The sequence below is a fragment of the Sipha flava genome, unplaced genomic scaffold, assembly GCF_003268045.1.
Source record: "Sipha flava isolate LNK unplaced genomic scaffold, YSA_version1 107_pilon_pilon, whole genome shotgun sequence".
Taxonomy (NCBI): domain Eukaryota; kingdom Metazoa; phylum Arthropoda; class Insecta; order Hemiptera; family Aphididae; genus Sipha; species Sipha flava.
The window spans coordinates 1,556,441-1,579,026 of NW_020271724.1; the positions used below are offsets into that span (position 1 = coordinate 1,556,441).

At 25.6% G+C, this 22,586-nt stretch overlaps 1 protein-coding gene across 3 annotated transcripts in view; it reads right to left on the bottom strand.

The window, feature by feature from the left end:
* Positions 1–22,586, bottom strand: part of LOC112685494 (glutamate receptor ionotropic, NMDA 1-like) — a 208,795-nt gene that overhangs the window by 152,725 nt on the left and 33,484 nt on the right. Inside the window, exon 2 of one of the 3 annotated variants that reach the window (XM_025557419.1) lies at positions 10,413–10,491. The exons of 1 other annotated variant lie outside the window; for it this stretch is intronic. In XM_025557419.1, coding sequence (XP_025413204.1) covers positions 10,413–10,414 — 2 coding nt within the window. In that variant the 5' untranslated portion in view covers positions 10,415–10,491. Of the gene's footprint in view, positions 1–10,356; positions 10,492–22,586 lie in introns of all 3 variants that reach the window. One more of the 3 variants, XM_025557414.1, reaches the window with a different exon arrangement.

Below are 22,586 nucleotides of genomic sequence, written 5' to 3' on the forward strand. Positions count from 1 at the left end.
GTAAAATATTATTTAATGCGTAAATAAGTAAGAACAAAACACTTATACTAAACTTTAAATTGAAATTAGAAAAATTAACATTTATTTTATAAATAATTTAAAACTAGGTTTTTTTTTATGATTTGTCTTTGGTCGACACTTTATCATACCCCAAGCCAGACTAATTGTAACCTTGTTTTTGTACAAAATATGAAAGAAAAATATAGAGAATAGCCATCTTAAATTTAAAACGAATATGAATAATTGACCATTATAAAAATATTATTTTTGTCAAAAAAAAGTTTGGTAAAACTATAAATATTGAATAGTATTACAATTAGTCGCACATTATATTGGTATTATTTTATTTAATGATCATCATAGATTATTAGCATTATAACCAAATCAGTTCTTCTACAGAATAGTAATAGTTGGTTTTACCTATTATATTGGTAGTATTCACCATTTTACTATGAATAAATATAAATTATTAAATAACTTTTATTATAGCGACAACTCGAGCTATTGCAATTTTTTCAACTTAAAACTAAATCATTAAACATGGAATTTCATTAAAACTCAAAACCAATAATGTTTCCAACCAATGTTAGACACTGAATGTAAACTAGAATGAAGTTTATTTTGAACACAATGAAAGTTTATAGCATTACAGGATGAGTTCTAAAGTCGCTGTTACCTTATCGCAAAGACTCACTGACCTAAATAGGTCTGTTAAAAAAATATCAAGGAAAATGTTGTAGAACAATTTGCATTATAGAATATAATATTTTTTATTATTAATATATACAATTTTGTTTTCATATAGACGTTACTTATTATGGTAAGTTTATAAAAAAAAATGTTTATACTTTTTTTTATTATTTATTTTGATATGAAATGCGTGAAAAAAGAACACTTTATACTAGAAATTTGTTTAATTTATGGAATTTTATTTTTATTTTTTTAATTGTGGTTTAGAACATGACACTATATTTTTTTTAACTTGCGAGGAGAATTACCTGGAATGGAGTTAGAATTCAACGCTGATATTAGGAGATTTGGGTGGTTATTTAGTCATGAAAAGAATCGTTTATACGAGTATAGTATCTTTGCAGTTTTGTCTAGTGTACTAATTCTGAAATCAGTACGAAGAGTGTAATTTAAAACATAAAATGGGCCATTTGTAACTATACGAACGGTTGTGAATTGAAAGATTTGTATTTTATTTATATTTGATCTTTAGCAGCCCCCATAGTTGAATGTCCAGATAGGCATATATAATACATATATATATATATATATATATATATATATATATATATATAAAATATTGGTACAAGAGAATTTCAGTTTTTATGTTAAATTTTGAATGTTTACCGATTAAGTAGGAAAGATATTTCCGTATAAAATTTAAAAGAATTTGTTTGCTTTTTATATGGTCTGCCCATGTTAAACGTTGATGTAGTATTAAATTGCTATTACTTAAACTGATCAGTTATAAGGCCATAAAAATTGTTTGTGTTTAGTTCACTTTTCAAAAATGTATACCCACAAACAATGCTTTGTGAGTATATCGTACATGGTCACGTTCTTAAATTATACCATAACATTAAATTACCTGATCATTTACGCTCAAATATATTGTTTTGGATGGAAACTTAAGATGACCAATTAAATTAAATTTCGTGGATAATAAATTTATATATAACGTAGATGTGTTTATTAAAATGTTTCAAACACATGTTTTATAATTTACAACATAACCAAATACTGAATTATAAAGACTTCAAGTTAGTTTGTGTTGGTATTAATATTGTATAACAAGATACATTTATGTAGGTAGGTATATCTATTTTCGTACTAAAAACGTAGTTCAGGAATACAATACTAAATATTATTACCGACTACCATATCTATTCGCTACCCTTATCCGGTCCTTTTTTTCTCTTCAATCTCCCTTTTCTCTTATTCTATCATTTTGGGTTATTATATCGCCATAGTCTCGCATAGTCCTGTCGACGCATTGGGTGATATCCCGTGTACCCATCAGCGCAGGACGACACCGTAATTATTTAGCTTCCAAAACTGTCCAGTTGCACTAATTATCGGATTCTCAAAACTTTGAAACCGCGAAGCTCTCCCTTAAACAAGGATAAAGATAATCAATCCAAGCCCACTATCCAAATATCACTACCTATTAAATACCCTTATCCGCTTCCTCTCTTTCACTTATAACCCCTTTTTCTCTTTTTCTATCATTTTAGACTATCGCGTCGTCACGTTTTCGTTCGTTCCGAGTCGCGGTTGTCGCCATTTTTACGCTAACCGCACGTTTTCACTCCGGTTTTTCCACCGCGTATCCGCTATTTCACCCTCAGTCGTCCTTTGTTTCTTACCGGTTAGTTGTATTGGTTATCTCCAACCGGCAATTATTGTGATCAACATAGTTTTCTTTGTACGGCGTGTTCTTCGTACTGCGCAACACATAATCATTCTATTTTTCATCAATACTTACTACTTTTTATTATTTTATCCCCAGTCTGGCGATAACGTTCGACATGAACACACGTTCGCGCGCACGTCCGCTCCGTTATCGGTCTCCGTAATTACTCCGAGTCCACCAAACATGGCGCCGCCTCAACCACCACAAACCCAAAAATCAAAACGGCATTTGTCCTCGCCTTTTAGCCCATCACCACAAGAAGAAAAGAAAATCAAACAATATACATCACCAAATCGATACGCGGCATTGGCCAAGGTCTCTGACGACGAAATTGAAAATGAGGTATTTAAACCAAACGATAACATAGTAATCTGTGAGCAACTAAATAAAACTAAAACCACACCTATGCCTACCCGAATACCGGCGATCTACATTAAGAACGTCACCAACTTCTCAATATTCAGTAAGAAAATAATATCACTCACAGGCACTAACGATATTTCATTTAAGTCTACACCATCATTTATTATAATCCGCCCCAACAATCGCATAACCTACAACATAGTAATTGACTACTTAAAAGAAACCGAAGCCGAATTTCACTCTTTTCGGCCGCACTGCAAACGTCAATACAAAGCAGTAATCAGAAATCTGCATCACTCCACTATCACAACTGATATTACAAACGCCTTGGCTGAACTTGGACACTCGGCCACGCGCGTGGTTAATATCAAAAAGAACCATCGTCCTTTACCAATATTCCATGTAGAACTGGCTCTTAAAGAAAACAATAAAGAAATCTTCAAGATTACAAAACTTCTTCACTCCGCAGTATTGATTGAAAAACCACATACCAAACGAAAAAACCCGCCTCAATGCTACACATGCCAAGTTTACGGCCATACGCGCAACTACTGTAGTCAGCAGCCTAGATGCGTTAAATGCGGCGAAAATCACTTAACAGATATGTGCACCAAAGATAGTAGCCTTCCGGCTAAATGTGCACTATGCTCTGGTGCACACACAGCTTCATACAAAGGTTGTATAATTTACAAAAAACTGACAAAATCAACAAACAAACCAAAAAAGACAGAAATTCCTAAACGACAAGTCACCTCACGTCGTCATGCATCGCATGCTCCCCCGTCCGGTCCATCATATACCAATGTAACAGCCGCCCAACCAATATCCAGTACTACAAATTCAAATTCAAATTCAACGTCAAACATCTTGAACGAACTCAAAATATTATTTAATCCATTAATTTCTCTGATAACTGTAATTTTAAGCAAATTAACAACAATATTCCCATAGCAGTCATTATTTCCAATATTAAATCTTTTATCAACAAACCTCATTAAAATTATCTACAATCCCATTCCATATTCTATTTGTATAAACCGTAATTTAAACTTTTAAACTGTAACCTACAAACTTGTAATAGCATGCAATATGCTGAAACATTTAATTATAATAAATAAAAAAAAAAAAAAAAATTATTTTATCCTTCTATTCTGACCATATAAATTTGTCGTTTAGGGTCATACTTAAGGGCAATTTGGTATGGTCATACGTTAGCCGTAACGGAGAGAGGAGTTCGGCAAATAATTTCTACAGTGACTAAAAAAAAATGTATCTTATGTGACCCCTTTTTCAGTGAAATTTCATCGAATTAGTAATGTTGCAACGTCGTTCACATACGAATATTCGGAAACTATAAGAACATAATACTGCAGATCAGTATCAAAATAGAACATTACACCAACCGGAATACTCATAAAATGAATATGTGGATAAAAATATTAACTTTTTATTTTAATTATCTTAATTTGCGTTTACCTTACAATAAAATATCATTCATTAAATAGATAACAAATAAATAATATAAAATTGTAAGCTTAAAAAAATGTAGTTATATAATTAAAATGTAACAGTTTATAATAATTTCCACAATGCTGCGTATTTTTGGTCATTTTATTTTCACGACTTACAGTGTCATAAGTAGAATATCTACCTTTTTTCAAGACGAAATTCAGTTAGTGGAATGATCAACACAATTAACAAATAAAAGTGTAGAAACTGTACTAATATTTAATGAAAATCTGAGGTGGTTATAATTTCATTCATTGAGCTCGCATTCACATGTAGAAGGTGCGTTTCGGTCCATTTCAAGCACTATAGTAAAGTGTATGAAAAAATTCTACCTAATTCACGAAATCGACAGTTAAATATTGCTGGGCTTATGTAATCAATAAAGGCATTGCTGATTTCATGAAGTCAGTAATTTCACGAATTCAACGTTATACGTAATATGTACAGCGTGTGTACATTAAGATGTTCTATAGATAAATCCGGATAGTCTTAGAATTAAATGGAGGAAAAAGGTTTTTTCAAGAACTCAGAAGTATCCCAGGTCATCCAGCTGTAATAATCCAAATAGGGATGTCCATATTGAGTTCTCTGATATATATCTCCTGGAATAGGGAATAGGGCAGTCAAATTGTGTTGCTTTTAGACAAACATGAATTGCGACACTTCGTATAATTATAATATAACGATTATAAAATATGAAATACGGAAAGGTTAGCCTTTCAACGACGTATTTCGGTTACTCTATAGCCATATAGATTTAATAATTGATAGTTTCTATTGAATAACTTCTTGGTTTCATTAAAACAATAACATTAATGTTTTTAAATCCCAATATTGTTATTAAGTTTTTTACTTTCTGCTTGCTTTTAATAGTACATTTTTTTGATACTCAAAATGTTAATATGATTATATGCCTACTTATGAAAAAACTTAAATTATATTATTTGAAAACAAACTTATTACATTTTTTAAAATTTTATTTCATACGTAATATAATGTATAATATATTATGTATACGAGTACAATTATAGTATATTTCGTTTAACCATCACCCCGGACCGTGCGATCCGGTCAGATCGGTGTGAATTTTGTTCGTATTACATTTTACCGTTCGTGTTCAAGCTTGGTATACAAGTATTTCAACATGGACCAAATGGAATCAGACGTCCTTGTTTTTACGTTTTGATATTTCTAACCCAGTAGCCCGACAGATTCGGTCGCTTTTGATTCTTGACCACTGCGTATTGTTATCCAAGTCGTCCGGCGTGCCACGCGTTGTTGGACGGAAAACTATAATAACTGTCAATAACCGACACATTTAACACTCGTTGAAGTTCCACATGATCATTTTTCCGGTGTACCATCTTTCTGTCGACGTGGAACTTTTGATTTCTCGTCTTGTTATAATGAAAAAAAAACCAGCCGTTGGTGCCATTTAGATGAACGCCTGATTGATACGCAATACCGTTACTATGCTATTTTTTATCGACGACTAACGGTGTTGATCGCATTTCCGGGTAGCTGAATAAATAAACTTTTATTTGCTACAAATTAAAACTAAAAAAAAGTTTAAATAGCCGTTTGGCGTAAAAAAAAAAAAAAAATCAATTTGAATGCGTTTTGATGTGACTTAATTGGTTATAACAAAATGGGATCGATAACTTAACTGGGATACATTGTTTGATCATAATAAATTTATTCAATACATAATTATACATCAGTACTACATATAACGCGATTGTTCAGTTAAAAATTGTGCGCATTGTAATGATAAAATCCATAACTTCGTTAATTGCAAAATAGACCCTTGATGAACATGCACTTAATTTTTCCACATAGCTATACCGGAATTATAATTTTGAAGCACCAGTGCAAAATTATTTTAAAGGTCCATTATTCGGTGCAATAGACCTACAGTAATTGTGGGCTTACGACACCACTCGTGCAACGATTATTTTGTAATTCGATAACCGTGTAATGGGTTTCTGTCAACTCTTTCATGACTATCTTCTAACTGCAATTAATTCATTTTAAAACATATCTATAAATATTATACATTTTAAAATTTAAATTCATTGTTATTTGAAAGAAATGTATAATTCTTTGAATATTTAATGTGTGAATATCTATATAAGTCGTGGATAAAAATTTTTTAATTTAGAGTGTTATTGATGTGCAATATTTGACACCGGTTCCATCTGTGTATAAAAAAAAGAACATTGAATATAAAAAGCCGGTAAGAAAATGATGACGGAAGTTCGTCTTTTGCTCTTTTTTTTTTTTCACTTGGTGTCTTGGCAGTTTTTCCTCTTGCCTGAAAAAAGCTATTGAGATTTTAGGAAAATAACCTCTTTAAAGAATTACTGCATATCGATTTTAAATCTACATAATTATTGGTTGAAACTTTTAGACTAGTATTTCTAGTCGAAAAATTGTTTACAGAAAAAAAAATAAACATCATTGTACTCGTAAAACCAAAACATCCTTCGTTTCACTCAGAATCTAAAATTAAATAAAACAACATAACTGAGTATTGTCTACATTATTGCATAGAGAAAAATTAGTTTAGTTTAAGAAAAATACATAGAAAAATATATTGTACTTGTATTTAAAAAAAAAAAAAAAAATGAGTTGGTATAAAATTCAGATTTTATAGTTAAAATCATATATGCATATAAACTATATTATAGTTTTTTGGTAAATTGTACGTTAGCTTTATATCGGTTGATGTTGTACATTTTAAAAACACCTATAGTTGAATTCCATATATCCATATGGATCTCAGTAGGAGATTGTAGAGCAGGAGTTTGTTGGGGAGTTTCGTATGGTTAGAGGTTTGAAGTGGCTAAAAGATTCGGAAATAGTAATTTAGTGTTTGGGTTTTGCTAATTATATGTGATTTAAAGTGAATCGATGGTCTAAAATTATATCAAGGTATTTTTTTGTGTACAAGTAGCAAAGATAACACAAAATTTTGAAATATATACTGTTAGTTTAATCTAAATTAAAAGTATATTCCATCTGTTATTCTACAGTACCTAATATAAATTAGGTATATTATATCCTATCGTTATTAATCTTCTAATAAAAAATCATTAGAAAAATTAAAAATGAGAATTTTATGGGATTATTTATTCGGAAAGTTATGAGGAAATATTACATCAATGAAGTAATAAATATTTATTCAAATGGAAATGAAGGCAATAAACTTTAAAATATTATTCAAGTACACGTTTGATGTCAGTGTCAAACTTAAAATATTACCTGTTCGAGAGTTAAGTAGTTTTTTAAAAATAAAATATATGACAAAATAAAGTTTTGGTTTTTTAATTATTTATTAATTTTTTTACGTTTAATAACATTTATTGAGACTTAATTTCCATTAAGCGTTAACAATAAAAAAAAAAAAGAAAAAGATAAATGAGCAATTTATTACAAAAAAAATCTTAAAAATCTTAGAAAAACGAAAGTAAAAAAAAATAAAAATATTTAACATATAATATACAATCCATAAAAAACAATGGATATAATATTTTTTCATTTAAAAATGGAAAAATTAAACCTATATTTAAATTGAAAAATAAATAATGTACGACTCAAAGTATTAAAGTATTATTAAATATATAATATAAATATCGAATATACTAATATATGAAGAGGTAGTATTTTTATTTATTTAAGGATATAAAGGATGCATAAGACGTTTTTTTTTTAAACTTAATTGTTAAAAATTGTTTATAATCAATGTTGAATATGATATATAACTATAATATATATATAAATTATATAATATATTATATTATATTATATATAATATAATTTATCCAATATCACAATTTTTAACGAAATATTTGGGATTTTTTAAAAAGTAAAAAGTGTCTTCGTATGATAAAATATGTAAAATATTGAAATATATTTACGTTCTACATAGGCATGTCTACGAGTCATGTCTTTCATGCACAGGTATGAATTGCAAAATTTGACTTCAATTAAATTATTAATTAAAACTAGTTTAAAGTTATGATTCCAAAAAAACGACGTTTAGAATTTTAATAGGACAACATAACGTTTGAACACTTGCAATTATATTTTTATGTATATATATTAAAAGCTAATAATGATTTTTTAAAAATTTGAATATCGTATTTTCTTCCTTATTGATAACTCAATATCGCATTTGTATACATAAGTCTTGAGCATGACCAATTAAAAAGGACTGAACACGCCTACCTATGATGTTTAATTTAATAAATATACATTTAATAATATTTACAGAGATGGTTCCACAGTATAATGAACCTAAAATATTCTACATAATAATAAATACTATTTATGTGTATAAATATTTCTTGTGAATCAAGCTAAAACCTTTATTAGTATTAGTTCTAAAAACACATATTGATTGACAATTTTAATGTTCATCGAATTAAAATATAATTAACACCTACAAAATAATTAACTTAAAATGTATTTTTCTTTATAGACAAGTAACTACACAATATAGATTTCTCGAATATGCTGATTATCTAAAACGCTTAATGTATTTCTCATTTTGTAAATTATGAAAAAATTATCAAGTGAAAATTTCGTAATTTAACTGATTAAATATCATAATATTGAATGTACAATAGAATTATCTTTAAGAATGGTATTCATGTTGAATATTCGATAATAATAATCAATTATATTATAATTATAAACTTCTCGCGTGACATTTTAATAAAAATAAAAAACTATTACACGTCAATATAATTTAAATGTTTTATACAAATAATTGTATGGTATGCTAAAAATAGTATTTTATAAAAAAAAATATCTTGAAAAATCTTTGTTAAAGTTTTTCTTCAATTTTTTTATAAAATTAAAATAACCATCTATAAATATTTTTAAAAAGTTATAAAAATTAAGTTATATCCTTTTAAAGATTTTCACGATAATAAAATATCAAACGAATAATACTATATAATATATAGTATATATGTACAATGTTTATTAAACCCATTCCAGATAACTAAATTATGAATCTGAACGTAGAGTTGTTCATCTTACGTACATATTTGCAGTGTAATTTGAATCCACTGAGCAATACTTTAAACTTTAAAAAAAATTTGTAAATTATAATAGTACCTCTGTCATAAAACACCTGTACATTTTAATTGTATTCATTTATAATTAAGTTTCCATATGATTACAAATCCAAACTACCATTTTCAAGGACATAAAATACATTCTTTACCTTAAATTTTTTATTACTCTTTTACCATATTATGTGTTATCTATCTAATCGAAGATTTTAATTTTAATTTTTTATTAAGTATTATTGATACTTTATCAAATATTGTAAAATCAACAAAAATAAAAAATATTTATACTTTATTTATTTAATAATACAAACCTAAATTATTTTACATATAATCGCATATATTTATTTATTAAACAGTATTACTGTTATTGTATACTTGTGTTATATTACATAAATTATAATATAATGCATTACAAGGCATCTAATCTTATTATTTATTTTTATTCTAAATAATATAATAAAATTAAATATTTCAAAATAATATCATCAACTTAACTAAAGTCTACCAACTTTATAAAATTACTAATGATTTGTTTCACATAACACTTTCATAGCAGTTAATAAAAATTACTCATTTTATATAAATTATAATATATTTTTAATACGATGTATATTAAGATTTCCAAATGTCTTTACATTTAAAAAAACTACCTTTTTCGACGAACCATATGTGTGCCATTTACCATCAAAAAGTTAGTAAATCAAACTAATAAATCTACCCGAAAGTTTGATTACAGGAAAAAAGATTGTTCTAAGACCAACGCATATTATTCTTAACCCAGAATCCAAACATTTAGAAAATGTTTTGTCTTTTCACTCTGATTAAAATCTTTACCTTTTTCATCTCAAGAATTCAATATAATTAGGTAAAATTATTAAAAGGATATAATTTATAATCTGATACGTACAATAATGGTAAATTAACAAACATATCACTAACATTGAATAACACTAATAAAATTATAATTTTGTTCCATACTTTAAATTAAAGTTTATGACCATGAAGATAACTGTTATTTAAAAAAGTTCACTAACATTCGTCAATTGTTTTCGCTTCTGTGTATGATTTGTTAAATTCCATTTGGATTTATGCTACTGGCAGCTGTTTTACGATCTGAAAAATTAATAACATTTTGTAAATACAGATAGTCTAACAAAATATTTTATCATGTCTAACCACACATAGTGTGTAACTGATTAATGGTCCACATTTTGTAAAGCTAAGTAGAATCTACTTAACAAAGAATATACTTTGTTTGATTTACGAGCTGTGAACATTTACATAGGGACAATAGAGATAATAAAATTGGGATGACACTTGATTGTATCTCGTAACAAATACAAATTATTTTGCTTGTTATTCAAGAGTACCTAACAGTACAATTATTATTTCAATCGTTTGTTTTGACAAAATATACAATAATAATAAATATATTCAAGGACAAATAATGTATAATTTGTAAATAATTTGTAATAATCGGAAACATGCTGGTGTTTAATAATTATATCCTGAATGCACCAAATGTGTCTATAATTTAATGTGGATTTAATTTTATAAATTTTCAAATTACTATTAAAAAAACATTTTCTTAAATAAAAAAAAAAAAAAAAACCAATACCAATGTATCTCTAAAATACACTATGTAATATTTTTGCTTCTTTTATTAAACTTTAAAAATAGTGAAGTAAAATAAGCAAGTATTAGGTATAGAATATTTTAAGAAATTAATTTAAAATAACAACTGTTAATTTATGAACAATGAATTAAATTGATTGTAAAAAAGAAATCTTCTTAAATAAAAATATTTTAAGTTGAATAAAACATTTTGTGTGCTATTTTTTTTTTTTTTTTATTGTATTCAGAAAAAGTATTTAGTTTATATTTTGTATGGTAATTTAAAAATTATAAAGTTATAAATCCTATTACAGTTTTGAATAAGTTCAAATTTTTTTGATATGATAATGAGTTTCAAAGATGATTTTTAGCTTTTATAGAACTATACAAAACAAACATTAATTTGCAATTTTTACACAACATTTTAATGTAATTTATATATTTTACGACTATACAGTTGTATAATATAATATATAGTATAATTAACAACTCATCGTTAAATTAAAATTTGAAATAAATGTTATCTTGAATTCTCTAGTTATTTCAATTAACAAAACTACAAGATTCAAGATAACATTTATTTCAAATTTGATATCGACTATAAGTCATCTAATTCATGTAACAATTATAAATGAGTTAGTATTAAAAAAAAAAAAAAACTATACTAGATACTCAAATTTTTTACCAGATGGAAAAAAAAAATATATATATATATACAATTTTACAACAAGTGAAATCCTCGGATATCTTCTTTTATTTAAAATTAATAACCCATATCACCCTGCTATATAAAAGTCATCATATAAAATAAGCTTTTGATGTTTTTATTCAACTTATTTTTGACCTACTAATAGGGTCACTAGCTCAAAGAGTCCATGGTCCATTGTATAGTCTTTAAAGCACTGAACTTAAGAATATGTATGTTTCATAAAATGTATCTCTCTATTTAACAAATAATATCTTATCTAATAACCTTTGGAATAAATTACTTAATTTTCAAATATTTGGTAAAAGTTAACATTTTTTAAAAATACATAAATTACGTTATAATACGTTCAATAAAATTTTATATCTCTCCATTATCGTTATTTTATTTTCAAATATTCTTTTCCAATTTTTATATCACTATATATGCTGAGTATAGTATATTATGTAAGTTACCTTCCAATTTCATGTAGCTGATTATAGTTCATAATCGTCTATTGTAGGATATTTCAAATGTATTTCGTAATAATTTTTATAAATATTGCTCACGTAGTCAAATCACAATAAACAAATTCACTTGGCTTGATTTTATTTTTTTTGCGAATTTTTAATTTGTACTTATTTTACTTAATAAATTCGTCAGAGTATTATTAACACTTAAGCGAAATAATGCTTTAACTGACAAATATCCTGTTGTATATACCATGTTGCTAAAAATGTCGCTAAACTCATTTTGCCTTTTATCTATCAAAACATAATTCTGTCTTCTAATATTTTATAATATTTCACATAAAAGTTGATATTATTGAAACGACAAAAATATTACTAGTATTAGTTAGATTAAAACCGTTAAATAACAATTCAGCAATAGTATTAAATCAAAAAATAATTACAATACTAGCTGAATTACCTGTCGATGCCGAGTTATAGTAAAAATTATAAGATTTTTGAATAATTAAATAAATGAATAATAAATAATAAATAATTTATTAAATAAATATAAATGATGTATAAAAAATTGTGAAAATAAATAACTTTCTATTTGATATTTTTCCTAAACATTAATTGCTCATTATCATAACAAAATATACATAATTTATATATATTTAATAAATTATTTATCATTTATTTTAATATGATTATTTAAGAAGTATTCATTTTTTGCATGAAATACATGAACATCAAAATCGGATCTGTTATTTGCAGTTTCATATGAATGAATACTTGTAGTAATATCTGGCAATGAAGCATTATAGATAAATGTAAAGAACAAATCTAGTTTTCCGAACTTTCTTACTATTGCCACAGCATTTTGATTATTTTGAATTATATTTCGTGAATTCCCAATAATTAATACAACTAATTTTTCCATTCTAATATTGGCATTGTTAGCCTTTGCTTGTAAAACGTCTGCTAAGCTAGAATATGTGTCTATTTTTAATTTTGATGGTCAATAAACTTTAATATTAATATTATTTGAATATTAAACTTCTAATATATTTTACCTTCAATATGATAATAATAATCAACGATCAGTTATTGGGTCAATTTGCCTGAGCTCAGTACTAAATAAAATTACGGGTGAAACACGATTGCGTACGTTCGTTATCAGCGATACCTTCTTCAGTTATACGATTCCGTACGATTTTACCTGATCGTTAACCACACGATTGCATACAAAGTTTTAAGCTTTGATGACAATTTTCATACCAGTATGCTTATAAGAGTGAACTTGAAAAATTGAATATACACAACAAAAAAATAATTTCCTGTTAAAATATTTTTTACTGATACCTTCTTATTATAATTGAATAGTTATTTTTTACAAAATATTCACAATTTTTTAAATTAAACATCGTCTAAAGATTGAATTAATAGTTATCAACTTTGTCATACAATGAATTGTTCTACAAAAATAATTAAAACACACTTTCTTAAAGGTCCAATCATAACACTCCTATTGTATTTATATATATATATATATAGATGTCTAATTCGTAAAACGTCTGTTTAAGTCATAAGTTGCAACAGTCCTTATTAACTGTCTAAAATAATTGAAAATAACTAACCTAAGAAATCAATCATAATACTAATATTTTAGTTATATATATGTCTACTTTGTAAAACATCTGTTAAAGTCATAAGTTACAACCGTTTTTATATATTATCTAGTAGATACACTTAAAGAATAAAAATAAAAATAAAATTTATCCTTAATCGTGTAGGTTAACGTAGTTTGTACTAAAATTTTGCAGAATTATAAATTAATATTAAGATTATATTCATAACAATAAAAGTGACTTTTAAAATTTAATTAATTATTTTGGAAACAAAAATCACTTAAACAATCATTGAAGAATGAAATAAAAATCGGGTCAGCAAAGTTGAAATGCTTCAAAATCAATGACATAGGAAATCGAATGAAATCAATAAGCGTTAAACAGCCGAATGACTACTAATGATTTTGCAAATATTGAGTGGATAACTAATCGTAATGAAAACTTATAATATACCATGACTATTCTTCTTCATAAATAATAATTAATAAAATAATAAAACTAAAAACTATTTAATGATTAATACTTGTAAATGCATATATAAATAAATAAACAAATAGTTTGTATATAGAAAAATAAAAATAAAATCTTATTCTAGAGTATTACATTTTTAAAATACAACTGATTTCGAATTAAAAATTCATCCTCAGGAACATAAGATATATTATGAAATCATTATACTTATATGTTTTATACCAAGTAATGTTATAGATGAACAAGAATATATTAAAAAATATGAAGAAAATGGTAAAATAATTGAATCTGAAGTCTGCCAACAAGGTGAGTTGTATAATTTTTATTTTCATTATTGATAATATTTATTATAAGTTTTGAAACTGTAAATATAAATTTAAATTGATAAGTTATTGTTAATAAAATAATAAATAGATTTTAAGTATCATGATACCTAAACATTCAAATTTAAAACCATTTATTTAGATACTATATTTTGATTCTATAAATATTTGCATAATGTACTATTACAATATATCATATTAAACTAAAATCTATTCCTTAATTAGTATAAAACCTGTGTAATCAGGGATTATATTTGTATTGAGTATAATATTTTGTTATATTTATAGATATTTATTATTTATATTTATGTATCATATTTCAACAGCTGTTGAATCTATTAATAATACTAGTAATTATGATTGGGTGGCATGTGCTGGTATGCTGGAATCACTAGTTAACCGTTTTCAAGAATGTAGTAGACTTTTAACCAAAATGAAAAATGAATCTTAATCAAACCCAATATCAATTTTAGTTGCGACCTCGCATATAATAACTTCTATTAAAATTGAATCTAAAAAATATTTATTAACAACTGAACATGTTTTAAGCTCTTTAATAGCTAATGAAACTGCTGAGTCTAGAAATATTTTGGATAGTTTTCCAGAACATGACCCTAGAAAGAGAGAAATAGTAAAATCATCTGCTCAGAGAAAATATCTCTTGAATCTTGGGCCCTATTAACCTAAATTAGCTAAATATTCAAAAAACTTAGATATTCCTATAGAAAAACAAAGCCAATTTACCTCGTTATGGTTCAGTGAATTTCCTCACTTAGAATATATAGTATACAAAAAGATGCCGTATTTTTTTTTATTTGTTCTCTATTTCCGAATGGGCCTAACAGAAGTTTTTCCGATCCAGTATAGGTTGTAAGTGGTGTCCTAAGTTGGCATCAAATGAAGGGGAGAAGAAAAAACAAGGAAAACTTGCTTTACATTTTTCTTCAAAATCACACAACTCTGCATTGATTGATTTTAGAAATTTTTTGACTTCCTCAAACAATATTAACTGTTTTCTCAACAAGGTAAATAGACAACAAGCAATTGAAATAGAACATAAAATACATATTCATAAAGAAGTTATTACTATATTGTTAGATATTACCCGTACCCTTGCACGCCAAGGAATTGTGTTCCGCAGTGATAAGAATGAGGAGAACGGAAATTTTAGTCAATTAGTTTTGTTAATATCTAGACATAACCCAACTATGAAAAAATGGATTGATAAAAAAAAAAATGTAGAAAATATAATGTTACTTATCTCAGTCATGATTCCCAAAATTAATTTATCGACTTACTAACAGATGAAACAATGAACACGATTATTGAAGAAGTTAAAAAATATGACTTTTTTTCCGTGATGGCTAATACAACACCCGATGTTTCACATCAAGATCAATTGTCAATTTGTTTACGATACATAGACCTTTTTGGAGATATCTCTGAAAGATTAGTAGCAGTATGTGAAGCTTTTGATAAATCTGGGCTAGGAATCGCTGAGAATATTAAAAAAATAATACAAAAAAGTGGTTTACCATGCGAAAATATTGCTTTTTAGTCTTATGACTTTGCCACTAGCATGTCTGGTAAGATTAATGAAACCCAGCAGAAACTATCTGATCTTGTTGGTCATATAATTTATTTTATTCCTTGTCAGGCACATCGAGTTAATACTTTCTTGGGACACAGTTGCGATGCAAGTCCCGTGGTTAGGGACTTATTTTTAAATCTTGAGCAATTATATGTTTTTTTTTTTTTATCGAGTACAAAAAGATACATAAAAACAGAAAAACTTGAAGTAATAAAATTAAATGTAATTGATGCATTAATGTTATTAATAATACTATTAAAATTTTAAAAGAAATTAATAATGACAATGTAGGCATGAATAACCTTGTAGAAAGTTTATAGAGCCTCTTATTCAAGTATTTTCGACACTTTTGAAACCTAATTATAATGCAGATAATTTCAAAAAAATTATTGAACTATTTCCTTCAGGAAGTTCTGCATTCAAATTAATTGACTACCTATGATAGAATTCTTTCCGAATTTTTAATTTTAGTTCATCATTGTAATGGTATGTCAAATTTATTAGAAATATTAAAAACCTCAGAATTTTTCAAACACATTTTACCAAATGTGAACATGATACTGCGATTGGTGTTTACAGCTCCCATTAGTACTGCATCCAATGAACGGGCATTTAGTAAATTAAAAATGGTGAACAATTATTTAAGATCTACTACGTCAGCTGATCGCCTACAAAATTAAATATTGCTGAATTCCAACAAAGATATTTTGGATAGTGTTAATATGACAATGCTGGTCGATAAATGGTCACTTTTAAAAGAAAGAAGAATAATTATGTAAAAACTAAATACCTAATAGGAGTATTTTAATCTATATTTTATCTATAAGTTATATAACTTAATATGTTTTATATTTTGAATGCAATAAATACACGAATACTAAATGACAATTTTAACTAGCTTTAATTTTTTTTTTCTGAAGTCAGCAAATTTACCAAACACCTCCCCCCCACTTATCATTCATTCGCGCCGGCCCTGTCAGCAAATCAGGATAAACAAAATTGATGTGAAAGTAATACATATAAAATTGTATGAATATTCTAGGGGAAGAAACTTCCTGATTATACATCAATTTCCTACACTCAATTAAATATAAGACAATGCAATTAATAAATAAATCGTTGTTAAGTGGATTTATTATATTTCAGTTTTCAATTTTCTGTTCTTTCTTAATTTTATGGCAAATATTTATAGAAATATGAATAGGTTATATATAATAATTCAAAAAATTTTAATTTTAATATTGAATCAAAATTACCATAACGTGTAACTAATTATATTATTAATATAACTATTAATTCATCAACCGTTATTATATTTAATGCAATAATGTTGTTTATACCACTACCATTATTCGAACGTAAAATGTATTAGTTTTGTAATACAATATCATAGATATGAACGTTTTTTTTTAAATCTTCCTAAGATTAAATTTTTATTTTTAATCATATAATGTTTAACAATATCATATTAAATATAAAATTTGGTTTAAAATCAAGATTATATAATTTATTATTATTGTTCATGTGCTTGAATTTTTTAAAATAATTTTATAAGATAAAAAAACCCATTATTTTAACACAATCATTTTTAATTTCTATCGTTTAATTTTTAAATTTTCTATACGAAAATAACCACTTTGCAGTAACTATTAAAATATAATATATACGCATATACCCTTCGCGGTACCATGTAATACTTATTCATCACTGAAATCATTTGAGACTGTCTACAAGTGTTTTGCTTATATTTTATGGATATAACTTTCTCAACAATACTGTAATAATTAATATATAATACTGTAACAACAGTAGAAGTTATAATACAACATGTCGTATACGCACGCTGAATATTTTTGCGAATTTATAGATAAATAAAAATAATCCAAAACTGTATTACTTTAAATATTTTAAAGATTGTTTTTTTATTACTCTACAAAATCACACGGCTTCTATACTTACTTTTACTTACTTTTAAATAAAATCCAATTAAATAATTTTCAATGGAGTATTTTTTTTCGTTTAGTGCTGATTTCAAAGTTCTAGATAAAAACGAGTGGGTTACGTAAAATTAGTCCAACTTTCAATTTTTTTGGTTTCACGATGAAATTTTGGACTTTAAAATTTTAAAAATTTACTTGCATATAACTTGCAAAATAATGACGTAATTAAAAAAAAAAATTGCAGTTCTTATATGAGTCAACTACACGAACATTAATATTAGTTTATTAGCTTATGACAATTAGTTATAGTACCCTACTTATAAAAAAAAATCTTTTTCATTAAGTGGTGCATATCGGTAAGTTTAAGAAATATGATGAAAGTGTTGATATTGCTTTCAGTTAGACTAAGAATTTTAAAGAGGTTTTCAAGCACTAGTAGGCTTTTTGCCATGTTGTTTTGACAGTACAAGAGATACTTAATTATAAGAGATTTTCCACAGGTTTGGCACCGTGTTAGTTCTTCTCTTCCCATAAGATGACTATGAGACTGATTTGAGTGATCTATAGTCTATTAATTATTACTTAGTTTTTGTGATTTAATGATTGGGATTTAGGACAGTATGAGGTGGTATTTTTTATTGCTTTAAGTCTATGTATTTTGGCGTAAGCCACCATTTACATTTCTATAAATTATTGCAATAGATGTTAAATTTCCTATCGTCTAGTTAGATAGTTATAAATAGTAAAATAGTATTCCGAATAAAATATTCGAAATAATGTATTAAAATAATTTTTATGTGTGAATTATAATATAATTATAATAATGATTATATAATATATGTGAGAATTATTTTTATGTTAATTAATTATTATTATTAATTAATATTTTATGTAATTTTATGTATAAATAACTTTTTAATCATTTTTTTTTAAAGTATTTTCAATGCTGCTTTTAACGATTATTCTTAATCAATATTCCGAGTACTTTATTTAATATTTAATTACCTTTTTTAAAATAATTTCACAATTTATCCGTTATGCAAATTTTTTTTTTATTAGAAACACTAAGGCAGAAGTTCACAACTTTTTTTGACTCACGGCACCCTTTATAATTTTCTAAAATTTTGGAGGCACCCTATAGTCTATGCTCTATACTCTATAGTTTATACTGAATACCCAATACTAATATATTGTATACTTAAATTTAGATTTTGTAACTTCGGTTTTATTTAGCATTAATAAACAATAAAGATAAGATAAAGTCACAAATATTTCACCGTAAATAACTTTAACTGTTCACATCAAATCGATAGCAATCGAACCAGTATGAAAATTAATATATAACATCTTAGTATTACTATGTAAAAATTATATGTATTAATAATTAATACATTAAATTATATGGTACATACCTAATTAATTATACACAATAGGTCTTATACATTAGACATAGAGTATAGTCTGTTTTATTACTCAAAGTGCTATATTTTTCATGAAGGCCTTTAAAAATAAATATATATTTCAAATATTTTTGTGACACACTAAATTTAATCTCGCGGTACTCTAGGGTGCCACGGCACCCTGGTTGGGAACCTCTGTACTAAGGTATCTATATAATATTTTATAGTTAGATTATATTAATTTATTTCCTTATATTTTTAGTGGGACAGTATTGTTATTTTTTAATTTTGTTCGTCGTATTTTATAGCAATGGTAATAAGATAATAATGTCAATAAAGTACACATGTAGATACATCTCAAAAATAAATATTTGAAAAGTATTAAGAAACGTTTGTAGTAACATGAATAATGTGTTTGGAGTACAATTTTTATACAGTATTTGAATAGTTATTCGGGAGAAAAATGATCACTTGTATTTGAATATTTATATCAAATACTTTCAAAAAGTACCGAAGTCTGATAAACTGATATCAGTTATAGATAATATATAATATATAGCAAAAAGAAATGAAACATAATAACATTAGCTATTAGAAAATGTAAATAAATAATATGTGAATGTAAAATGGAGTTAAATCTCAGACTGCAATTCTAGAGAAATTAAAATGTAATTAGTTTATATATGGAATATCTGAATAAACAATCATAATATAATTTACAATCATCGTTTTTACTTATTAATTTATCTTAAATTAAAATCCGTAAATACAGGAAAGGAACCTATGTAAAACATATTTAATTTCTATGGTAAATAGATAAATTTAAAAATAAATAAATTTAATAGATAAATGTAAAACATATTTAATTTCTATGGTAATTAGATAACAATTTAAACGATTAAAACGTTGTTGATATCATTGAAATGTATTAACATATATTAACATTTAGACTAAATATAAATTCAATATAATAGAACTTTACCAATCACATATTGTCAAATCACAAACCTATTTATAGTCGTGTATGAGTATATTTATTATTATTACAATTTTTTATTAGATAGAATAAAAACTTATAACATTAACTCTTCTAATACAAGTACAACATTAAGTAAAATAGTTATGGCACTGGATTCGATTCGAAAATTATCTATGTGAACTACAATACGTATCTAGAATAATTATTAAGTTTCCGCTTGATTTCAAAATATTTTATAATTAGTATAAAAATTTACTACGAATGGACAGAATGAACAGAAATTTGGAAATTCGGAAAATTTACAAACCCCTATAAAATAACTTAATAGCTAGACTTTATAACATAATAATAATATATTAAATACACTGAATATTATCTCCAATCCTTTCACTGTTAAGTAACAGTGGAGCATTAATATTATAAACATCATCTAGACTTTTTAGTCTTATTTTAAATAATAAATTATTGACTGTTAAAATTCAAAACAAAATCAAATAATATTATAATTTTAAAATATTTTAATATGAAATTGATAATTATTTATTAAATTAGATATTTTATTTTAAGTTTCAATCTAACTATTGCTTTTCAGTTTTTTTTTTTACTTAAAATTAAATAAAAAAAAATTAAAATAGTAACAGTTGTCTAATTTTCCCATTATTGATACTCGTATATTTATAATATAGTATATTGCAGTACAACATTTATTACTAAAATCAAACCGCGTAAAATAAATAAATATTTATTAAAGTATATTCACAGTACCTTCAATTTCATTTCATATTTATAATTTACTTGAAAATAATTAAAATAAATCACGAGAAAAAATTTAGTTTGCTAGCATATATAAATTAGCAGTACTGCTTTTAATTGAAAACCATAACGAACAAAATGGATTGTAAATTCAGGTACACTACACATTTGGCAATAACACAAAAAAAATCTTGCCAAATACCAACCATGTATATACTATATTATATTATTAACAAAAGTTCATTTACATGTTTAATATTTTATATAAAACACATTTACATAACTTGGTCCATCTTATAAAACATAATAAATAATATAAATAACCAACTTTTATAGTGGATTTTTTTCTGTGTTAAATTAATTTATTGATTTAAATTATCATGCATTATACATAAGGAACGAAATAAACCAAGTGAAATGTATTCAATTTTTATCAAACAAATATTATTATGGAATGTGTTACATATATTAAAATAATACCAAACCAATTGTATCTAGATATGACTTCATTTTTAATCGACGGAGAATGTTTAGTGGCTGTGTGAAAAAAGTAATTTTAATGATGAAGGATTTTAAGTACGGTCGATTAATTTAGAATATAATTATATAGAGTAGCTTTTAGCCAGTTCGCTCACTGTTTTTAGTTCTAGGTCATTATAAACAGCTGTAGTATAAGATACGATGGAGTACCAATTATAAGTAATAAGGTGGTGAACTAGAAAACTAGGGCGGATATTTACAAATTTGATAAGACCCCTTTTATAAAATATTTCTCTTAAGGAACTACTAAAAATTTGCTAGTTGATCGCCAAAACTAAGCACATATTTTAATAGAAGGTCTTTGCTTTTCGTACATGTATCTCAACTATATTGATCATCGAAATGAACGCATCTAAATGTGTTGTAACAATAAGAAAGCGTATGACCTAATACGAATGCTCAATTCAAATTCAAATTCATGTAAATTCATACATTGGGGTGTTTATTTTTATTTTAGGAGCATCTTCTTTAATTTTTATGGAACAAATTTATATTAATTCACAAACATGTTTATTGTAGAAAGCTGGTTCAAAGTTAATTAATGATATAGGTGAAAGCGTTTTAGATTGATAGTGAAATACATTAGTTATATTCTGATCTAATAATCTGCAGTTTCTTAAATCTTCTTTGATAATTATTTGAAGTAGTTTATTAAAGTCCCATATAAATTTGGATTGGATATATAATGTTTTAAGTTGTTTGATGTAGTCTTATATGAAAAATCTCAAGGATAGACTTCGCAAGCTACTAATTTCTTCACAGAAAATGTTTTAATTTTAAATTACTGATTTTATATATTATATATATATTTGGAGGCATGCTTTTAATGTTA